Genomic DNA, 18,068 nt, shown 5'->3' on the forward strand with positions numbered 1-18,068 from the left:
CCTATAAAAATAACATAATGCAAAATAACATACAATTCTCAAATCTGCTTAATGCAACTAAAGGTTGCGGAGGTCTGTGCCCATCTCAGTAGCACTGGGTGCAATTCAGGACTAGTCCTGGGCAGGGTACCAGACTATCACAGAGAGCACATTCACACATACACTCACCAAGCCAATTAGGATTTGCCAGTATCCTAACCAACATGTCTTTGAGGGACATGGGAGGAAAACCAATGCAGACATGTGGACAGCATGCACACTACACACAAGCGACAACCCAGGATTACGGACCTGTTACCAGTGAGTAATTATTTTATTTAATTCATAGCAATCTTTTTCAAAATCTTAGGGCCGAGTACAACTAGGACAACTAACAACAAAACATTAAGAGAGAAACACAAAGATTTGGCGCAAAAAAATGAACAGTCTCTCAGCGTAAGTTATAGCTAATCAGCATGCTTCAGTAAAAATAGTCACAGCAAAGGCCAGGACTTCCTTTTGAACCTTGTTTTCAACTCAGTTGGACATTTAGCTGCTAATGAAGAGCCTCTTTAAATAGCCATGAGATGAGAGTAATGGAAAAAAATCATCAGATGCCAGGAATACTTCAGCCAGGAAGAAAAGCAGAAGGAAAAAATAGACTGAGAAAGCCTTTATACAGGAAAAGTGTGCTGATTCCTGGGTTAAACATTCATCAATCCTTTGTCTAGCATTTCATCCATCTATCTATCCATGCTCCTATCCACCCATTCATCCATCCAACATGTCCTTTACATTGTCATTGGGGTCTGTCTCACAATAATTTGGAGCATCCATACATGGAGCACCAGTTAATCACACTTGATAACAGAGTGTCGTATGATCTAATTCTGGGATGCAGGAGGAAGCTGAAGTCCTTACAGAAAATTCACATGAGACCAGCCTAGTAATTGAACGATGGTGCTTAGGACTGTGAGGCAGTACTCAGTTTCAACCATCTCTTTATTCAAAGCAGTGCATGCAAGAAATTAACCAGCCTCAGGTGGAGAGTAAGTCCACCACAACACATACACACACACAGAGGTTAAAGCAATAGACACACATGACTTTGTGATTTGAGACGCGCAGTAGACAGATATGAGAAGGATAAGCAACTGCCACCCAAAGACAGACACAGGTCAGGAAGTGAATGCAGGTCCTTCGAGTTGTGAGGCAGCAGCACTAATCATTTTATTTCCCTGTCATCCTAGATCAGAAAACCTGCCCTGCAATAATCAGAGTCATTTTTATAAATTAATGATTTGTCAATCCAATTTAATTCAACATTATCTGTACTTGCTGCGTCCATTTATGGGTCAATAAGGCCGATAATTATTCATGGTGGGCCACTCGAGAATTGCTAATTAAGTTTTCTGTGTTCCTCTGACTTCCTAGGTTTGTAAATTATCTTTTCAATGTGTTAACATTGTGGGCACTAGGGAGCATCTCAGACCCCCAACCCTAGACACAACCACTCTGATTCCAGTCCAGATTCAAAGGATACTTTTCAACAAGCTTCTTCTTTTGACTATCAGTACAACCACATTTCCTTCTCTCTCCTCCTCTCTGGGTGATGTGAATAGCTATATTTTAATCCCAAGATATTATCTAAAGAAAGAACTTCCGCTCTGGGATAGAGGATTTATCTGCTAAAAGCTCCCCTCAGTGGGCTCCACTGTTCCCAACAGGACAGCTCTGTGGTTGTACCGACAGGAGCTCTACAGAAATGATGCTGCTACCAGGGTACTAGGGGCAATATGGGCATGGGGAGCAGTCTACCACTGTTCCTCATTTGTACTGGGAAAGGGAACGCCGACAATCCCAGTAGATCAGCTCCTAAATTGTCCACCCTCTACATTGGTTTCCCTGCCGGGTAAAGAACTGTCCTTCATCCATTCCCGAGTCTGGTTACATCTTCTGTCACAGTAGCCCTTGATGTCAACATTCTAGCCGAGACCATCCATTATACTGGTCTCCTGGCTCGGTAGTGGAACAGGGCACATCTGTAACAACCTCTTTTGCATTAAATGTCTGTCACTCAGCCCTGTAGTGGGGTGGCACACTGTCCAGGCATTCATTCCTATCTTGCACACCAGGACAGGCAAACTGAATTGGATAAAGCAGGTTTGAGAATGTTACGTTACATTACCTATCATTCTTTGTTTTCATATTTTTAATATGTAATTTAATTTAGAATAGCATGGTTGGTGCAATGGTAGCACTGCTGCCTCACACTGAGGGTTCACATGCTGTGTTCCCCCCTGTGTGGAGTTTGTCTGGTCTTCTCGTGTCCATGTGGGTTTCTCACAGTCCAAAGACATGCAGTTTAGGTGGACTGATGATGCTAAATTGGCCAGCGAGTGTGTCTGTGTGGTCACTGTGCAATTGACTGGTGCCCGGCATTGCACCCTATGCTTGCTGGGATAACATTCAGCCCCCTGGACCCTGCTTAGGCTGAACTGGGCTTTTTTTTTTTTTTTTATTTGTCTATTGCACAAACATCACCATATTTATTATTGAACAATCAAGATCTTAAAAAAAGCTTTAGCATAAATTTAAATGGAAGAAATGACCCAATAACAAAGTGAAACACTGAAATGTAAAGTAAACACGTGTGTGTGTCTGCGTGTGATTGAGCGTTGTATGAATTGGCTGTAACCGTGGGTGGAGCATCGAGTCACCACAAGTGTCATAACTTTACATATAAAGTATGTGTGTACAACAACAACAATACGGCAAGCAAGTGTCCTCTCTCCATACACAACTGGCTAAACCCAGAACTGAGTGAAAGGTCATACTAGAGAACATGATAGCATAGGCTCATTGGCCGTCAGCGTCAAAAAGAAATATTTAGCACTGTATATAGAGTAAAACATGCTTCCACAATTGAAGGCAATAAAGACTCAATATGTTATGTTTTATAGCTAGAATGCCTTTTTCCAGAGTGACTTCCAAAAACACCATACATTACAATTGATTATAACCAGAGCAAAGGCAGCTTGAATAACTTACACAAGCTTGGAGGTGAAAATTGGACCAACAGCCTTTCAATGCTTTAACCTCGCTGCCCACCTAATTCAGAATTTAAGTGCCAGTTAAAAAGCTGGCAGAGAATTTGCAACATGTGCTCTTGCCCAGCTGTTTCATTTTGTGAGGTAACCCTTTAGATGCAGGAAGGACCGCAAGTGTGTCTGATGGAAATGTTCAGACATTAAAGAAAACACAAATTTGCACCTTTGATTCACATCACCTATATGCTACTCTTAATGTATACTTTAATGGCTCCTTTATCGAAGATGATTTGCCAGGCCAGAATGCCCTTTTTTACAATGAGAGTGCAGGCATGTTGAGGACTTGATCAGGGTCACACAGTGAACGACAAGCAGGAATTGAACTGGCAAACTAGTGCTTTGGAGTCCAATGCCTTAGCCGCCACGCCATGTGTAAAAATATGCACAATATACTAACAACTGCAACAGGAGCAGTTCAAGTTAATACAGGTTAGCTTTTAAATTAAAGTTTAAGCACTCTCCTCTTGTACCGTGCATGTAACTTCTGAGAAATAGCATAGCTAATTTTATTAAGGTTTCAAAGTAACTAATTTTTGGAATTCCATTCATTCATTAAAGTTTTCACTAGCAACCATGCAAGTATTATTCTACATTAGTAAATGAAACCAGTATGAAAAAAAGCCCACATATTTCCCCTTTCTTAAAAAGACACTCACCTTCTCTTCAGCAGCAAAAGTGTGTGAGACAAAACTGAATAGCAGCTACCTGTTTGGAACAAATGTTATCAAAAAGCAAATGGAAAAAGTCCAGAATGGGGATTTATTTGCCTTTCTGTTGCGAGACAAAGAGGAGGGGGTCACTTCATTGCCCTTCACACACTCCTTCCAAGGTAGTAAATGTGAGCGCCGCACAGAGCCCTCAGTCGACATTACGTTCTCTTTGTAACAGGACACCAGCACTGTGTGAGCAAGTGACGCAGAGAGCAGTAGTGGCAGTCCTCTAGCTGTTCTAGTCCATCTGCTCTCTTTGATGCGGAAAAGACTATTGCTTTAAGGGTTCTGAAGCTTAACAAAAAGTTGAACTCAGATGAAGCCAGTAATAAATGCAGCTGAAACCTAAAGTACACTACATGACTTCAAGCCAGAGAGTATGTTACATTTAATGAATACATTGCTGTATCTCATTGCTTTGAGGATCACACAGCTACAAGTCACAGGGGGTGGCAGATTGCATGACACCCTCACAACTTGTCAGTGCAGTTTAAAATTTCCTGTTGTGCCACAAGGTCAGCACATTTCTGGTTCTTTCAGATTTCAATTGGATTCTTCATTATATACATTCGTTATATTCATTTTATCTCTCACAGGAGTCGGCCCCTACAACTTGTGATCAAATCAGATCTTTAAAAAAACCTCTTAACAGTGGACAGAAAAAAGACTTTGAGCTCACAAGGATTAGCAGAACTATATTCAGGGTTCAGGTGAAGGTGCAAATGCCTGTTAATACCAATCATCAAGCCAAAAACACAATACCGTACCAGAAGTCAAAAAAACAGGAAAGTCCTCAGACTAAAGTGTTTGCAAAACAGCCCCTTTAAATGACTTTTAACTTCATCAGGACATGTTGTTGCATCCACCATATGGCAAACCACCCAGACTGAGATCCAAGTGTAGCCGTGCAATGGGTGACACCTCAGCACCACCCTGAACAGTGTGAGGTTGTTTATGGTGACTGGAGTGCCAATCCTTATACAAACCCCCGGATATTCCCTGCAAGTTGAAGGACCTACTTGCATTGCTGGATGCAGATTAACGTCATACCCAGGACGGAGCAAATGCAGGTTAAGGGCCTTGCTCAGGGGCTCAACGGAGTAGAGTCTCTTCTGGCATTTATGGGATTCATTACTACATAAAAATCTAAGAACTCAGTGAGCAGAAAGAATCAAAACAAATAAGAGTCAAAAACAAAAGACAAAATCCTCCATAAAAAGAATCTGGATCCCTTTAGTTAAACAAGAAGTGTTTGCTTTGTTGAAACAGTTCAGCTAATAACTAAACAAGTGAATGATCCTTAAATAAAATGGCTACCATGTTATCACATGTCCAAATAGGACACATCCCTAGAAACCCATGGTACCAAAACAACCAAGAATCAAAATGGCAGAGTTGAGGACGTTGTCATCGTGAAATACCTAAGTTAATGCTAAATAATAATTTTAAAATAGTCACGGGCGCAGATTACTTTGAAATAATAATAAGATTAAAATAGCAGGAATACTCAGTTAACTCTAGATGGGTTGCATAGTGAACCCAGTAACTTTATTTAAAGTTCTTTGCTTTTCCCACTGTAGATGCATTTCTGCTCCTACCAGGTAGTTCCTGATTGTCTGAGCTGTAAACTAAACTCACCTGCCTTAGTATTTAAAGTACCATTGAGGAAAGGCAAGGAAACCTGGAAGGAAGACAGTATGAACTCCACTAAAGTTCACTAATACAAACTGACAACAACCGAAAAGAGGAAATCAGAATGCCAGTGAAATGCTTAAGAAGACAGGCTGGAGTTTCTGGTGCAAATTAAGGGTTTGCCAACCCTGGGAGTGGCCCATCATGGGGATTAAAGCCAACCATGGGCCAGATGGTTAGAGTCAAGCAGAAAATGGGGTGAACACTCATTTGGTGGGGTGGGAAGAAATGAGGTGGTGGTGAACATGGTGCTTGGTGTGTTAGTATAGCAGGCAAGAGAGTGACATATCCCATCTAGGAAACAGAAGGCTAAGACCTCTTTATTAAAAGGGCAGCATCTTTATTGTTTTCTCTTTATTTTGTACTTCCCTCCATAAATAAAAGTGCCGTTTGTACTTACCTACGTACCTGTAGGACACACACATGGACGATGTTAAAATGTGCAAACTCGATTCAGACACTGCTGAGTTTCATCCATATCAGTGTAGATATGGGGTAGGACTACTGAAAACTCCACCACACCACACTATAAATAGTCTTGCTAAAAATGTAGTCTAGATATTACAATCTGTAGAATTCTTACAGAAAATGCAGCAGGTAAAAATAAATACTGAAGCAGTTCTAATGTTTATAACACCATCAAGGCCAAGACCTTGATGAAACAGATTGTCCCCAATCTCAATACACAGTATTGAATGTAGTAAATTGAAACTGAATTCACTGAAGCCCACATTTGGAGATTGAATACTGGCTAGAAATAAGGAAAATCAAAGAAGAGAGAGAGAGAGAGGGGTCTCCGGCCCACAGTTGGGAGATCTTACTAGACTGCTTTACTGGTGTTTTTTGGGATTAAGAAAAATATAGAGGTCTTCAGTCACTGGTATGAGACTGGAATGAGTGGGTCCTCTGATGGACAGGCACCCTCTCCAAGCCCTGCATAGGAAGCCTGCTCATTATCTATTGCATTGATTCATGGGAAACCAAGTTCTTCTATCAGCTCTACTAGACCAGTGACGTCATCTTTCCACACATTCCTGGAGATTTACATAAAGATAGCTGCACCATTTAAAAACATGATTTTTTTCAAAAAGACCATATTAAAGAGTACTTTTTGATATTAACAGACAAAAAGGTGACTGTAACCACTTAACTAAGCTACTGATAATAAAGCTTTCTTATGAATTATTTGTTATGGTGTAGCCACGGTTTTAATTCCTGGCTCAAGGTTTATTTAATTTGTTTAGAACTTTAGAACAATCTAGACAAGAACAGGCCACTCAGCCCAGCAAAGTTCACCAGTCCTATCCACTTCATACAAGTCGAGTTTTGAAAGTCCCTAAAGGCCTACCGTCCGCCAAATTACTTGGTAACTTATTCCAAGTGTTTCTTTCCTCTATTTGTTATTTATTTTATTTTGACATTTATAATTTTTGTTCTCTTCCTTTCCACATCATATCTTTTTTATTAATATTATTGTGTTTAATAAAAATTTTATATTACATGTTATTTCTGTTAATTATTGTATTTGTGAATTTTTATGTTTTTTATATATTGAGCCTAAAGGGGTGGTGCCCCTGACACTGTGCGACCACCCCCAATCCTGTAGATGTGTGAAGAATTCTCAGGGCTAATGTTTGTTAATGTTAATTCAGTTCTGTTTGAATTTTGGATATTGCCCATGTGACTACCTTTATAGGATGTTTTTATTTTTGAACACGGCTCTGGACTTCAGATTATGATTCTTGGATTGTGAACCTGAATTTTTTAATATTCATCTTGCCCTTAAAACAAACTTTATCTAAATCTTATTATCTTGTTCTGCTGTTTTAATTTTTGTTTATAAAAAACATTTAATCACAAAGAAAATGTCTTTATAGTTTGGGACAAAGGTCTTGTTTGATTTCCCCTCTCCCTGTTAAATTTTCACCTTGGTCTATTTATAACTATTCACGCCAAGGAGCCTGCTTTCCGAGTTTGGAGCCAGACTAATTTTGGTTTTAGGCTTTAATGGATCCTTGAGGCCTAGTTTTTAGTTTTAATGGGAGATACTGAGCATTTATGGCCATAATGAATGTATTTGGAGTTGTACCCTCTCAAAAACCTCCAAAATGTTTGTTACAAGGACCAGGCTTTCAAAGTGACTGGCATGAATGTGATATAAAGTGCTTGCGGAAGAAGAACACATTTGATGGCTCCAATCAGTAAGTTCAATCAAAGTTTCATCTTTGCTAGGGAAGGCATTTAATAAGGGCATTAAAAAGGGGCAAGTACAACAAATAACAACACCAGGAAGGTTCATTATAGTTAGACTTGTTTAAAATTATAAACTAAACAATGCACCCGAGCTTTATTAATATATATGATTGTCTTTCTTGAAATGGAGGTGAAAAACGGCCTCATAGAAAGAGGAGATAGGGAGAGGAGGTAGCAGCTCTGCTGAGAAGGACTTCAGATCTATCTGTAGTATGGCGTTCTGTTCAGCTGCAGGCATGTAAGCTGTGTGATGCAATATAGCTCCTTGCCCTGATAATGCTATTTTCTGCATGGTCTTCGCTTTCTGCCATTTTTGTTTCTTTACACAAAATGTCATCACAATGTTTTCTTGGCTATTTCCTCCAATTAAGTATAGTTTGTCCACTGCTCCCAAGAAATAGAGGTTGGATAGTTCTGTATCAGCCCGAGTCAAAGTAGGAAGAAGCTCACTCCAGGAATCTGAAAAGAAAAGTAAATATTTTGATGAATGAAATTAAATTCACTTGTGTGTCTATTCCTATTGAATGTCCAGGACTAAAATCAATTGTTTTCTTGTAAATTGAGTTAATCTTGTCTAATGTCATGTGTAGGAAGTGCCATCCCAAGGTGCATTATTTAGCAGAAATACTTAAATATTGAGAGCAACAAAGACAAAGTAAAATTTAGTGATATGCAGAATAACCAAATCTGGACTCATTCTGGTTAGAATTTAAGCCCCCTACACACTACATATTTCCAGCAATTTCCAGTCATTGCCTTTATGATATAAATAATCTTAGAGAGGTGTGAACAGTTGCAGTGCACATCCATGATCATAGCTGAATGACATCCCAACAACTCAATCATAACACTCTGCTGCTAGCCATAACAAAATCGGGCAACGAGCACTCAGCCGGAAGTACAGACCATATAAAGCTTACAAACAGAAAATAGCTCCATCAGATTAGAAGAAAGCGGAGAATGGAGAAGAGTAATGACTTCCTCAAGTAAAGAACAAAAATGGGTGTGCTGCACCATGTAGAGAACATTTGAGCCATTTGCTTGACTTCCCACGTTTGATAGAATGAAGAATAAAAGATACTCTATACTGATTGGCTACTAAAATGTGTGGATCTTTGTGGAACTTTTATGATGCAATAGAAATTTGAAACTATCTGAGAAGTTATGAGGGAGTGATGTAATTTGTCATCCCACCCATTTTGTAGTCATTTTTCATTTTCTATATAATCTGAAAATCTCAAGGCAATGAGTTCCAATAAACGCAGTTGTTAAGGGTGACTTGTTTTCCTACTTGAGATGTGTAGTGTGATGGTGGCCTTATGATCTGGTCAAAGTTTGAAAAATGATTGTTTGCTATCTGAAGTGACGGTATTATTACAGAAGTATAGAAAAGGGCAGTTTAATGAGACAACATGTAGGCCCAGATCTAAACTGAATGTTACAATACTCAGAAATGGATCCTTACAAGCATGCCAGAAGAGTTTCATTGGCTTCAGTCTTTAAATCAAGACAACAGACTCATTAATTCAAAATAAAACTTCTTAAAGCTGTTGGTGAAACTGCTTAATTTGTTTTGTTGTTTTTTTTTATGATTTTAACTTTTCACTGATTACTTTTCCCCATTCTCATTTCCTTCTGTCTGTTATTAAGTGGCACTTGGTGTTCTTTAACTTTGATAGAAAGATCCTCAATGACTCTGAAACAGGCTTGGAGATATTAGCTTAATAAATAACAAAAAGATACAGGCCTTTATCAGACTGCTCCAACATCATGGACGCTAGCCAGTGTCACAGTGCATTGTACTGTACAATTCCAAAGAAGGGACCAGACGGATAGTCACAAACACTTTCACTCCCTGTATCTTCTCAACTTACACTATAGCATCATTTTCTTTTCCTCCATTCCTCCTTCCTCCTGAAGGGCAAGCGGCAGAAAATTCAAACAAGTGCTGTGACTAAAATGAGACATGACAAATTCAAAGAAGTGATGCACACAAAGTTGGAGCTGAGTGTACAGAGAAGGTAGGTACGAATTCTAAATGAAGAAGAATGCTGATTGGTGGAAAGACCTGTCAGTCACTTCTAAGTGAACTAAATGACAGAAGCGGAGCACTGTCTAGAAAGCTTCACTTGTTTTAGATGATATACAGTAATCCCTCGCTACATCGCGCTTCGACTTTCGTGGCTTCAGTCTTTTGCGGATTTTAAATGTAAGCATATCTAAATACAGTATATATCACAGATTTTTCCCTGGTTCACAAATTTCTGCGGACAATGGGTCTTTTATTTTATGGTACATGCTTCCTCAGTTTGTTTGCCCAGTTGATTTCATACAAGGGACGCTATTGGCGGATGGCATAGAAGCTACCCAACCAGAGCATGTATTACATATTAACTAAAACTCCTCAAGGATATAAGATATGCTTCCCGCGCGGTGCTTGATTGTTTGCTTTTTTCTGTCTGTCTCACTCTCTCTGCCTGACAGAGGGGGTGTGAGCAGAGGGGCTGTTTGCACAGAGGCTGTTTGCTTAGAAGATACGGACGCTCCTCTAAAAAATGTCGCTTTATCGCGGTGCTTCGGCATACTTAAAAGCCCAAAAGCACGTATTGATTTTTTGATTGTTTGCTTTTCTCTCTCTCTCTCTGACATTCTCTGCTCCTGACACGCATTCTTTGAAGAGGAGGATATGTTTGCATTCTTTTAATTGTGAGAAAGAACTGTCATCTCTGTCTTGTCAAGGAGCACAGTTTAAACTTTTGACTAAAGTGTGTTATTTCATGTCTAGAGGGCTCTAATAATGTTAACAGTGTGGGAGAGTTTATAAGGGCTTAAAATATATAAAAATAACCATACAAACATATAGTTTCTACTTCGCGGATTTTCATCTATCTCGGGGGGTTCTGGAACGCAACCCCCGCGATCAAGGAGGGATTACTGTATACACGTTTTGTAACTGAATTATACTGTACATAGCAATCTGAGCATGTGTCAGCAAAGGAAGATACCTCATCCAAATCTGCTTTTAGCTCTGATGAGCAGCTCTAGTTTGATAAAAGAAAACCTAAATAATAGTCACAATCTTCGGTTACCTTACGCATATCTCCAGCGAGACAGACTCAACCAAGACATTATTGTGAGTAAAGCTTTCTCAATGCATTAATCTATTTCTGAGGATAAGAAGGAACTGAAACCATGGACTTAACACTACCTCATAGACAGAAACCCACTCAGTTACACAGGTCTAATCGGAGTTACTGTGCATGAATCCAAGGCTTCTTTATGCCTTACACCCTCACAGGACAGAGGATTAGGCTTGTATTAATTTATCTTGATTCCTCAACAGAAGAACGGGAATCCCAATGTTCATAATGCCCTGGAATATGTGCAAAAAACAATGGATTTTATAGTTTTACTTTTGTTAACCTAGAATGGCATCTACAGTACATTATTTCAAATGAAAAAGAATTAACCCGTCCATTTGCTACTACAACTGGGGTGCTCTCGGAAGTGATTGACAGTTCTTTCCACTAATCAGCTTTCTTCTTTGTTTTGAATTTGTACCACCCTGTCCCATACACTCAACTCTGTTTTTGTGTGCGGCGCTTGTTTGAACTTTTGTGGGCGTCACCTCTGTGTGTAGCACTTGTTTGAATTTGCTGATGCCCATTTTATTTTGTGCACGTCACCTCTTAGTTTGTGCACATCACATCTGATTTTGTTTTTCATTTGAATTGTTTACCATTTGCCCTTTGGAACATCCATAAATTGTCCTTAGTTTATCCTTAATAACATCACGTATTACATAATATCATTTGTTTAATTATCATTTTAATATAGATATACATACAAAGATGAGAGCCAGGAGGGTAATGTGTAAGGAAACAGATGAGGGAACTCCAGGTGCCTCAAAGTTCATTTTATTCTTTTTTTCAAGAGCATCAGAATCATCCTACTGAGGGACACAACCCAGAATGGAAGCAGAAGTCCTCAAGAGAAATTGTGGTAAGGTTCTCTCTTTTCAGTCATGTCACAAGGGAATGTTATAAATGACAGATGATGCTAAAGGAGTTCAGTTCCTTTATGTACATTAGGAAAGAAAGACCTTGGAAAGGACCAAAGGTCCAAGGTGTTGATTTTGGAATGAACAGAAAAACCTATTTTGCTACCACAGGGCATCAACTGCTTTAAAGTCTGAGAAAATAAGGATTAAATTAAATTTATATACAGTACAGTACTTGCACAGAGTCTAACTATGGTAAATGGAATAAGACAGGGATAGCCTAGTTGAGAACTTTGTTACTGTGAAGTAGATTCCTTGCTCTTTAACACCTTTAAAGGCATTTCCTGTATTGGAGCTGTAGTTGCTTGGGTGTTGTACCGTGTTAGACATTATGGATGTAATGAAAAGTCAAGCAAAATGACACCTTTTATTAGCTAACTGAAAGGATAATAAAATGGAAGCTTTCAAGGCAGCTCAGGCCCTGATTACATGTTGCCTGAAGAAGGGCTCTGAGTTGCCTCGAAAGCTTGTATTTTGTAATCTTTCTAGTTAGTCAATAAAAGGTGTGATTTTGCTTGATTTCTCACTGTATTGGGGCTGAAAGCAAATTTGTATTCTGGTTTCTTGAGCACCATCATTGTTTTTAGTTAAAAATGTATATTTGTGTTAGTTTTGTGGATTTGTAACTTAGTGTGGTCGTGTATATGCCGTGTATACTAGTAATGGGTACCCCATCTCTTCATTGCCTCCTGCCAATTTATTGATTTAAACACTTGAGAATACCATAAAAAATATGAGACATTATTTAAAAATGTATTTACTTCGTATTGAACAAATAGTTTAATTTATCAAATTGGTTTTTTTTTTTTTACTATGTTTTTGTCTCAAATGCTGTATCTTTAACATGTAGCGTAGCTTTTGGATTTTCTTTTATGGATAACTGTTAAATTTAGCCCAACATAACTGTGTGGAAAAATATGACATGATAATAATTACTTCATACCTTCTTTAACGTTATACTTTAACACAAGTTTCTCCCCTGTTCTTTGGATGGTTCCAACAACATAAATGCAGTCCTCCAGTACAGTTGTTAAAGGAATATCATGAGAGAGAGACACAGAGAAGATGAAGTCAGTGAGAGGCAGGGAAGAAACAAACACCCAGGTGTCAGTCCAAGGATCATAGCGTTCAACCGCAGTGTAAAGAGCCGTGCTGGAATCGGGTGCTAGGAGGGAGTCTAGGTACCACCCGCCAACTGCAAAAATGTACCCTTCACACACTGCTGTGCTAAAGTGCCGTCTGCGCTGAAAAAGTGAAAAACACATTATGAAAGCCCACTCATTCATATGTACTGTATAAACGATAAACATTGAAAAATTAAGGATACAAAATATTCCACAAATGAATATTTTCTGCCCTTCCTCATTTCCTCTATTGTTGCCAGGTTTTGATACTGGAAGATGTCATAATGATGTCAGGAACCTGGGTGTCATCTTTGAGTCGTCACTAAGTTTTGACAAACAAATCTCCATCGTTGTAAAGTCCAGCTTTTACCAAATCAGGCAAATCTCAAAATTAAGCTAAAATATAATGCAAACTCACTTAGAATAACATGAAAGATGTCTGAAATGGACTGGGTATATTTATGGGACTCAAGCAATCAAGGGCTCTAGAGGGTGATGTGAACAAAGCTAATGCCCTGAACCTTTTTTTAAATAGATTTTCTCTCCCACTGCCACCTTCTACCAGTGACCAGTCTCTCCACACTAACTATACTACATCATCAACTCCTTTCATGCCAACTGGAATGGCCAGTGACAAGTCCACTTCTGGCCGTCAGTGTGGACACTTCATAACTGAAGACCAAGTAAGGAGACAACTGAGGGAGCTACACACAGGAAAAGCTACATGACCAGATGGAGTGAGTCCCCAAGTTCTTATGGCCTGTGCTGACCAGCATTGTGGTATTCTCTGTCACCTGTTCAGTCTGTCCCTAAGTCTTCAGAAAGTGCCATTACTGTGGAAAACATCCTGCAGTGTTCCTGTTCCAAAGAAGGTGAGAGCCTAGTCCTGCACTATATGAGTCCTCTTGTGGTAGACCACCTGGACAACAACTACAATTTTCCTATCAAAGATTGGAGTGAAGAATGAGTTAATTATCTGATCTATAAGGCTTATTCTTATCTGGACAAAGCTGGCAGTAATGTTAGGATTATGAATTTTTATTTCTCCAGTGCCTTCAGTACCATCCAGCCATCAATTTTAAGGGGTAAACTCAGAGATATGCAGGTGGATGAATCTATGCTCTCCAGGATAATGGACTCTCTGTCAGGCAGACCACACTCAACAGCCAGACTCAAGGGCTATGTCACCACATCGTTGCACTCTGGACCACATGGAGGTCGTAGCAAAGGAGATAATTGAAAGAAAACTGAGTGCCGTGAACACTGAAGACGTTCAGCCAATGAATTATTAGGCAGGAGTGTGTCAAGATACGCTACTGGGGCTCCTTTATACCAACAGCAATACGTCTGCATAATGCCCCACTGGGACTGTGACAGCCAAGTCAGTACTTTTCTTTCTTTTGAATTTCTTGCTTTACAGTCATTCTGCTGCGTGTTCAGACTAAAGTATGTGTGTATATTTATGTATTTACCCTTCTATTTATGTGTTTATTTATTTAAAGAGCTCCTGTAAAAAGACAGATTTCCCCCTGTAGAGAAAGTTCTATCTATCTATCTATCTATCTATCTATCTATCTATCTATCTATCTATCTATCTATCTATCTATCTATCTATTATTAGTAGTAGTACTTGATATATTCTTCTAATTATTAGTAGTAATAGATGTATTTTATATGATTTTCTTTATTGCTATTATTAATAGTAGTAGTGTTTTGTATTATTATTATTAGTGGTAGTATTGGCACTGGTGGTAATATTAAAATTGTTTTTGTTGTTGTTGTATTATATCACAAGTGATACTGTTGTCTATATCAAGTAACACAGATTAACAGCATACTAATACCCTGAACCGTTATTGTTATTATTATTATTACTAGCTAAGCCTTCATTAATAAAGAAAACACATCAATTGGTATATCATTGCCATTAAATACCACTTAAGTCCAAATCTAGTGATTGCCAAGAAGAGTCCAGTTGGGGCCACAGTTTAGCTAGTGGTGGCACTGATCATGCCAGTGGTCAAACCTGGTGGCAGTAGTGTGAAGGTGTATTGAGGTTTTACTGTCTTATGTCCTGAATGACTGTCCATAACTGAAGGTACCCCGATATTGTATTAGAAAATTCTTAAGAATTCTCTGTGTAAGCTGAAACTAAATCATAGTTGGAGCATGTCACAAAGGTCTAAAACAGAATTTCCAAAAAATAGCAAATTTAAATTTTGAATTGAACTACTTACAGTTCATTGTTAAACCTAATACAGACGCTGCTGCAGGACCTATAAAAGCAGTTATTCATGAACCCCTCTAGTGTTTCTGTATTAAAGCAGGAATAGTGAGGCAAAATTCCTCCACAGCAATGTGGTACTAGGGTGTTGTACCGTGTTAGCCATTATAGATGCAATGAGACGTCAAGCAAAATGACACTTTTTACTGGCTAACTAAAATGATCACAATATCAAAGCTTTCGAGGCAGCTCATGCCCCTTCTTCAGTCATTACATCTTGCTTGAAGAAAGGGCATGAGCTATCTCAAAAGCTTTCATATTGTGATCATTTTAGTTAGCCAGTAAAAAGTGTCATTTTGCTTGACGTCTCATTGCATGCACGACAATGTGATATTGAATTATAGAAGTGTCTGGTGGCAGTCATTGTAGCTGAGGCTTGTGCAACCAGTTATTAAGTCTAATGGGAAACTTACTGTTTTTTTTTCCTATTTCCAGTTAATCTTGGATGACTTCATTCTGTTCATAACTGTTCACTCAATAAATGTCATTTATAAAAAGTACTATTTTTTCACTCAGGTGTCCTCTATTTAAGATTAGAGTTTCATTGAACACCTAAAAACATTCAATGGCAAAAATGTTTAATATGAGTAAAAGAGAAAATCAGGAAGGGGAAATATCTTTTTAACAATATATATGAAACAAAGAATAACTTTTTTAAAATTGCTTAGTTGCTCGCTCCAGTTTAAGGTCACAAATGGTGATCCATGGACAGGGTGGCAGACGAGCACAGGACTCCACTTATAGTGGACCAATTTAAAATGGTCATTTCACTCTTGAGCCAAAAGGCCAGGCCAGACAAAGGAGGTGAAATGGATGGATGGCTTATCTCTAGCAGTTTGCAGAAAATGAGCAGATCCAGATTTAGCCTCGAGGTCTACCGGCATTTGTTCTGAAGACAAATTATTTTGGATTCATAAATATGGTCTCCCATCCCACTCCTTCAAAAGCTCTCTGTATTTAGTACATAGAAAAGCAACCTCTGTTGTCAAACATTTGTTGTTTCTTAAGTACTATGAAGTATAAATCATTTATTAAACTTGTACATGTGAACTGCTGCCATAGTCTTTCACATTTGCAACTGTCTACTGGATTAAGCAGATTTGAAGGTGGGTGTTTTCCCAAGCTGCATGGCAGATATAAAATATTTCACAAATACTGCTGCCACACGTGACAAAAAAAAAACATTGATGTAAAGAAATACAAGTCAAGGGGTTTGAGAACGATAGGAAAAGTATGGAATATAAACATTATTAAAGTTGATCCATTTTTATCAAACAATTGCATTTCTTTACTTTCTTTGTTTTTTGGCTGTAGGCATACACGGTATTTTCTAATGTAATAATTATATAAGCAATTCTTTCAGAGTAGGTCATTCACAGATCCCCCACATTTATCTCACACACACATCTAGTTTCCTATGTCGTTTCCTAACCTCGCTGTACTCCCGAGTTTCCCACAATCCCCAGAGTTCTGCCATTATTGCAGTTCATTCATGCATAGCCCCAAGTACCTTAAGCAGTGGAGCCACTGAGGCCCAGCAGTTTGTCATCGGATTATACCGGAAGGATGCCATGTGGAATTCAAATCCTTTCTTTGCCTTTTTCCGATACCCACCAATTACAAAGAGGTAATTATGCAACACAGCTGTAGTGAAATTCCATTTGTCAGCCAGAAAAGGGAGTTTTGAACCCTGGGACCACGTTCCAGTTTCTTCACTCCTTTCAAACAGGTACAAGTAGCGGGCAGCATCTGTCCCAGTACCCTTTCCTGCCGTGAGGTTCTCCTTTTTCAAGGTGCATAGGAAGAGGCGGCCTTCTGATCTCAGAGTAATGATCCTGTTCCTCTCGCTCAGCTCCAGACTGTGACTTACAGAAGACAGCTCCAACATGTGTGCACTCAGGTAGCTGTATATTTCAACCAGCATTTCCTCACAGGTAATGGACTTAGCAAAGTCCAAATAGAATTGGTAGTTTTCTGGAGTCAGAACAATTTTTAGAAACCGCAGGCACGCTGAGAGAAAATGATTGGCCAGCAGGTAGTTAGCAGCTTCTATGAACTCCGGGAGGTCCACTTCAGTTACTTCAAGATTTTGGTAAAAGGAGAACTCCAGGAAACTACAAAAGGCTCGGGAAGGAATGTGGGGCAGATCGATGATGTTGTCTTTCATCTCTCTCATCTGGGATTGAGACAAGGCCCTGAAATATTCACTGCACTCGGCCAGCCTCCTAAGATCTGCCTAAAAGAAAGTGAGAATAATATTTAGTACACTGATACAAGCATATTCAGGGCAGTAATAGCATGGTTTTTGTTAAAATTGAATACATTTTGTGTGGTGCAGAACTGAGAGGGAACAGAGCATTATGGGACAGTTAGCATTAGTAGTACTTAACTGACTTACATAAGCTGTTTTTCTTTCATTTTTTGTAACAAATTGTCAGTCTGCAAATTGCCGGCTTCCGAGTGTGACATTTTTAGTATTATGCCACATAATGTCATTATTTCCTTGAAGTGCCCACGCAAACTGCAGACTTGGTTTTAACCTCAAAGTCTTTGTAGCAGCAGCCCCTTGCCACCCACACACACAGTTGTTTGCTACAATGTATGAAGGTAAATGGACAGGTCTTGTCACAGGTATGAATAAAGACATTATAACTGTGTGACAAAGTGAAGAAGTGTGAGACAGTGTCTCCGGTGATTGCTGCCAGGGAAAGACTAGGACTGGGAAATAATAACGCAAAACCAAAACTCAGGGTCAAGACCAGATATTCAAAAAGGTAAACAAACATACATAGTACTGGGGCAAACCAAAAGTCAAAATGGAGATTAAAAATCCTTTGAGTAAACTGCAAGTGCCGA

General features: G+C 39.0%; 2 protein-coding genes and 1 long non-coding RNA gene across 4 annotated transcripts in view; 1 reads left to right on the top strand and 2 right to left on the bottom strand.

Moving 5' to 3' along the window:
* The window catches only part of cpt1b (carnitine palmitoyltransferase 1B (muscle)), a 54,334-nt gene extending 50,406 nt beyond the window's left edge, over positions 1-3,928 (bottom strand). The window contains exon 1 of the mRNA XM_039761507.1: positions 3,746-3,928. The gene's annotated coding sequence lies outside the window, so the exon portion shown is untranslated. The remainder of the gene's footprint in view (positions 1-3,745) is intronic.
* LOC120534162 overlaps positions 1-18,068 on the top strand; it is a 19,011-nt gene continuing 943 nt past the window's right edge. The window contains exons 1-2 of one of the 2 annotated variants that reach the window (XR_005634692.1): positions 1-300; positions 11,679-11,746. This is a non-coding gene — a long non-coding RNA (uncharacterized LOC120534162). Of the gene's footprint in view, positions 301-7,499; positions 7,693-11,678; positions 11,747-18,068 lie in introns of those variants that run through there. The other variant, XR_005634693.1, reaches the window with a different exon arrangement.
* LOC120534161 (kelch-like protein 17) overlaps positions 7,695-18,068 on the bottom strand; it is a 21,280-nt gene continuing 10,906 nt past the window's right edge. Inside the window, exons 3-5 of the mRNA XM_039761508.1 lie at positions 16,723-17,448; positions 12,748-13,048; positions 7,695-8,203 (exon numbers count right to left, since the gene is read on the bottom strand). Coding sequence (XP_039617442.1) covers positions 7,842-8,203; positions 12,748-13,048; positions 16,723-17,448 — 1,389 coding nt within the window. The 3' untranslated portion in view covers positions 7,695-7,841. The remainder of the gene's footprint in view (positions 8,204-12,747; positions 13,049-16,722; positions 17,449-18,068) is intronic.

This window comes from Polypterus senegalus, chromosome 8, assembly GCF_016835505.1.
Source record: "Polypterus senegalus isolate Bchr_013 chromosome 8, ASM1683550v1, whole genome shotgun sequence".
NCBI lineage: Eukaryota > Metazoa > Chordata > Cladistia > Polypteriformes > Polypteridae > Polypterus > Polypterus senegalus.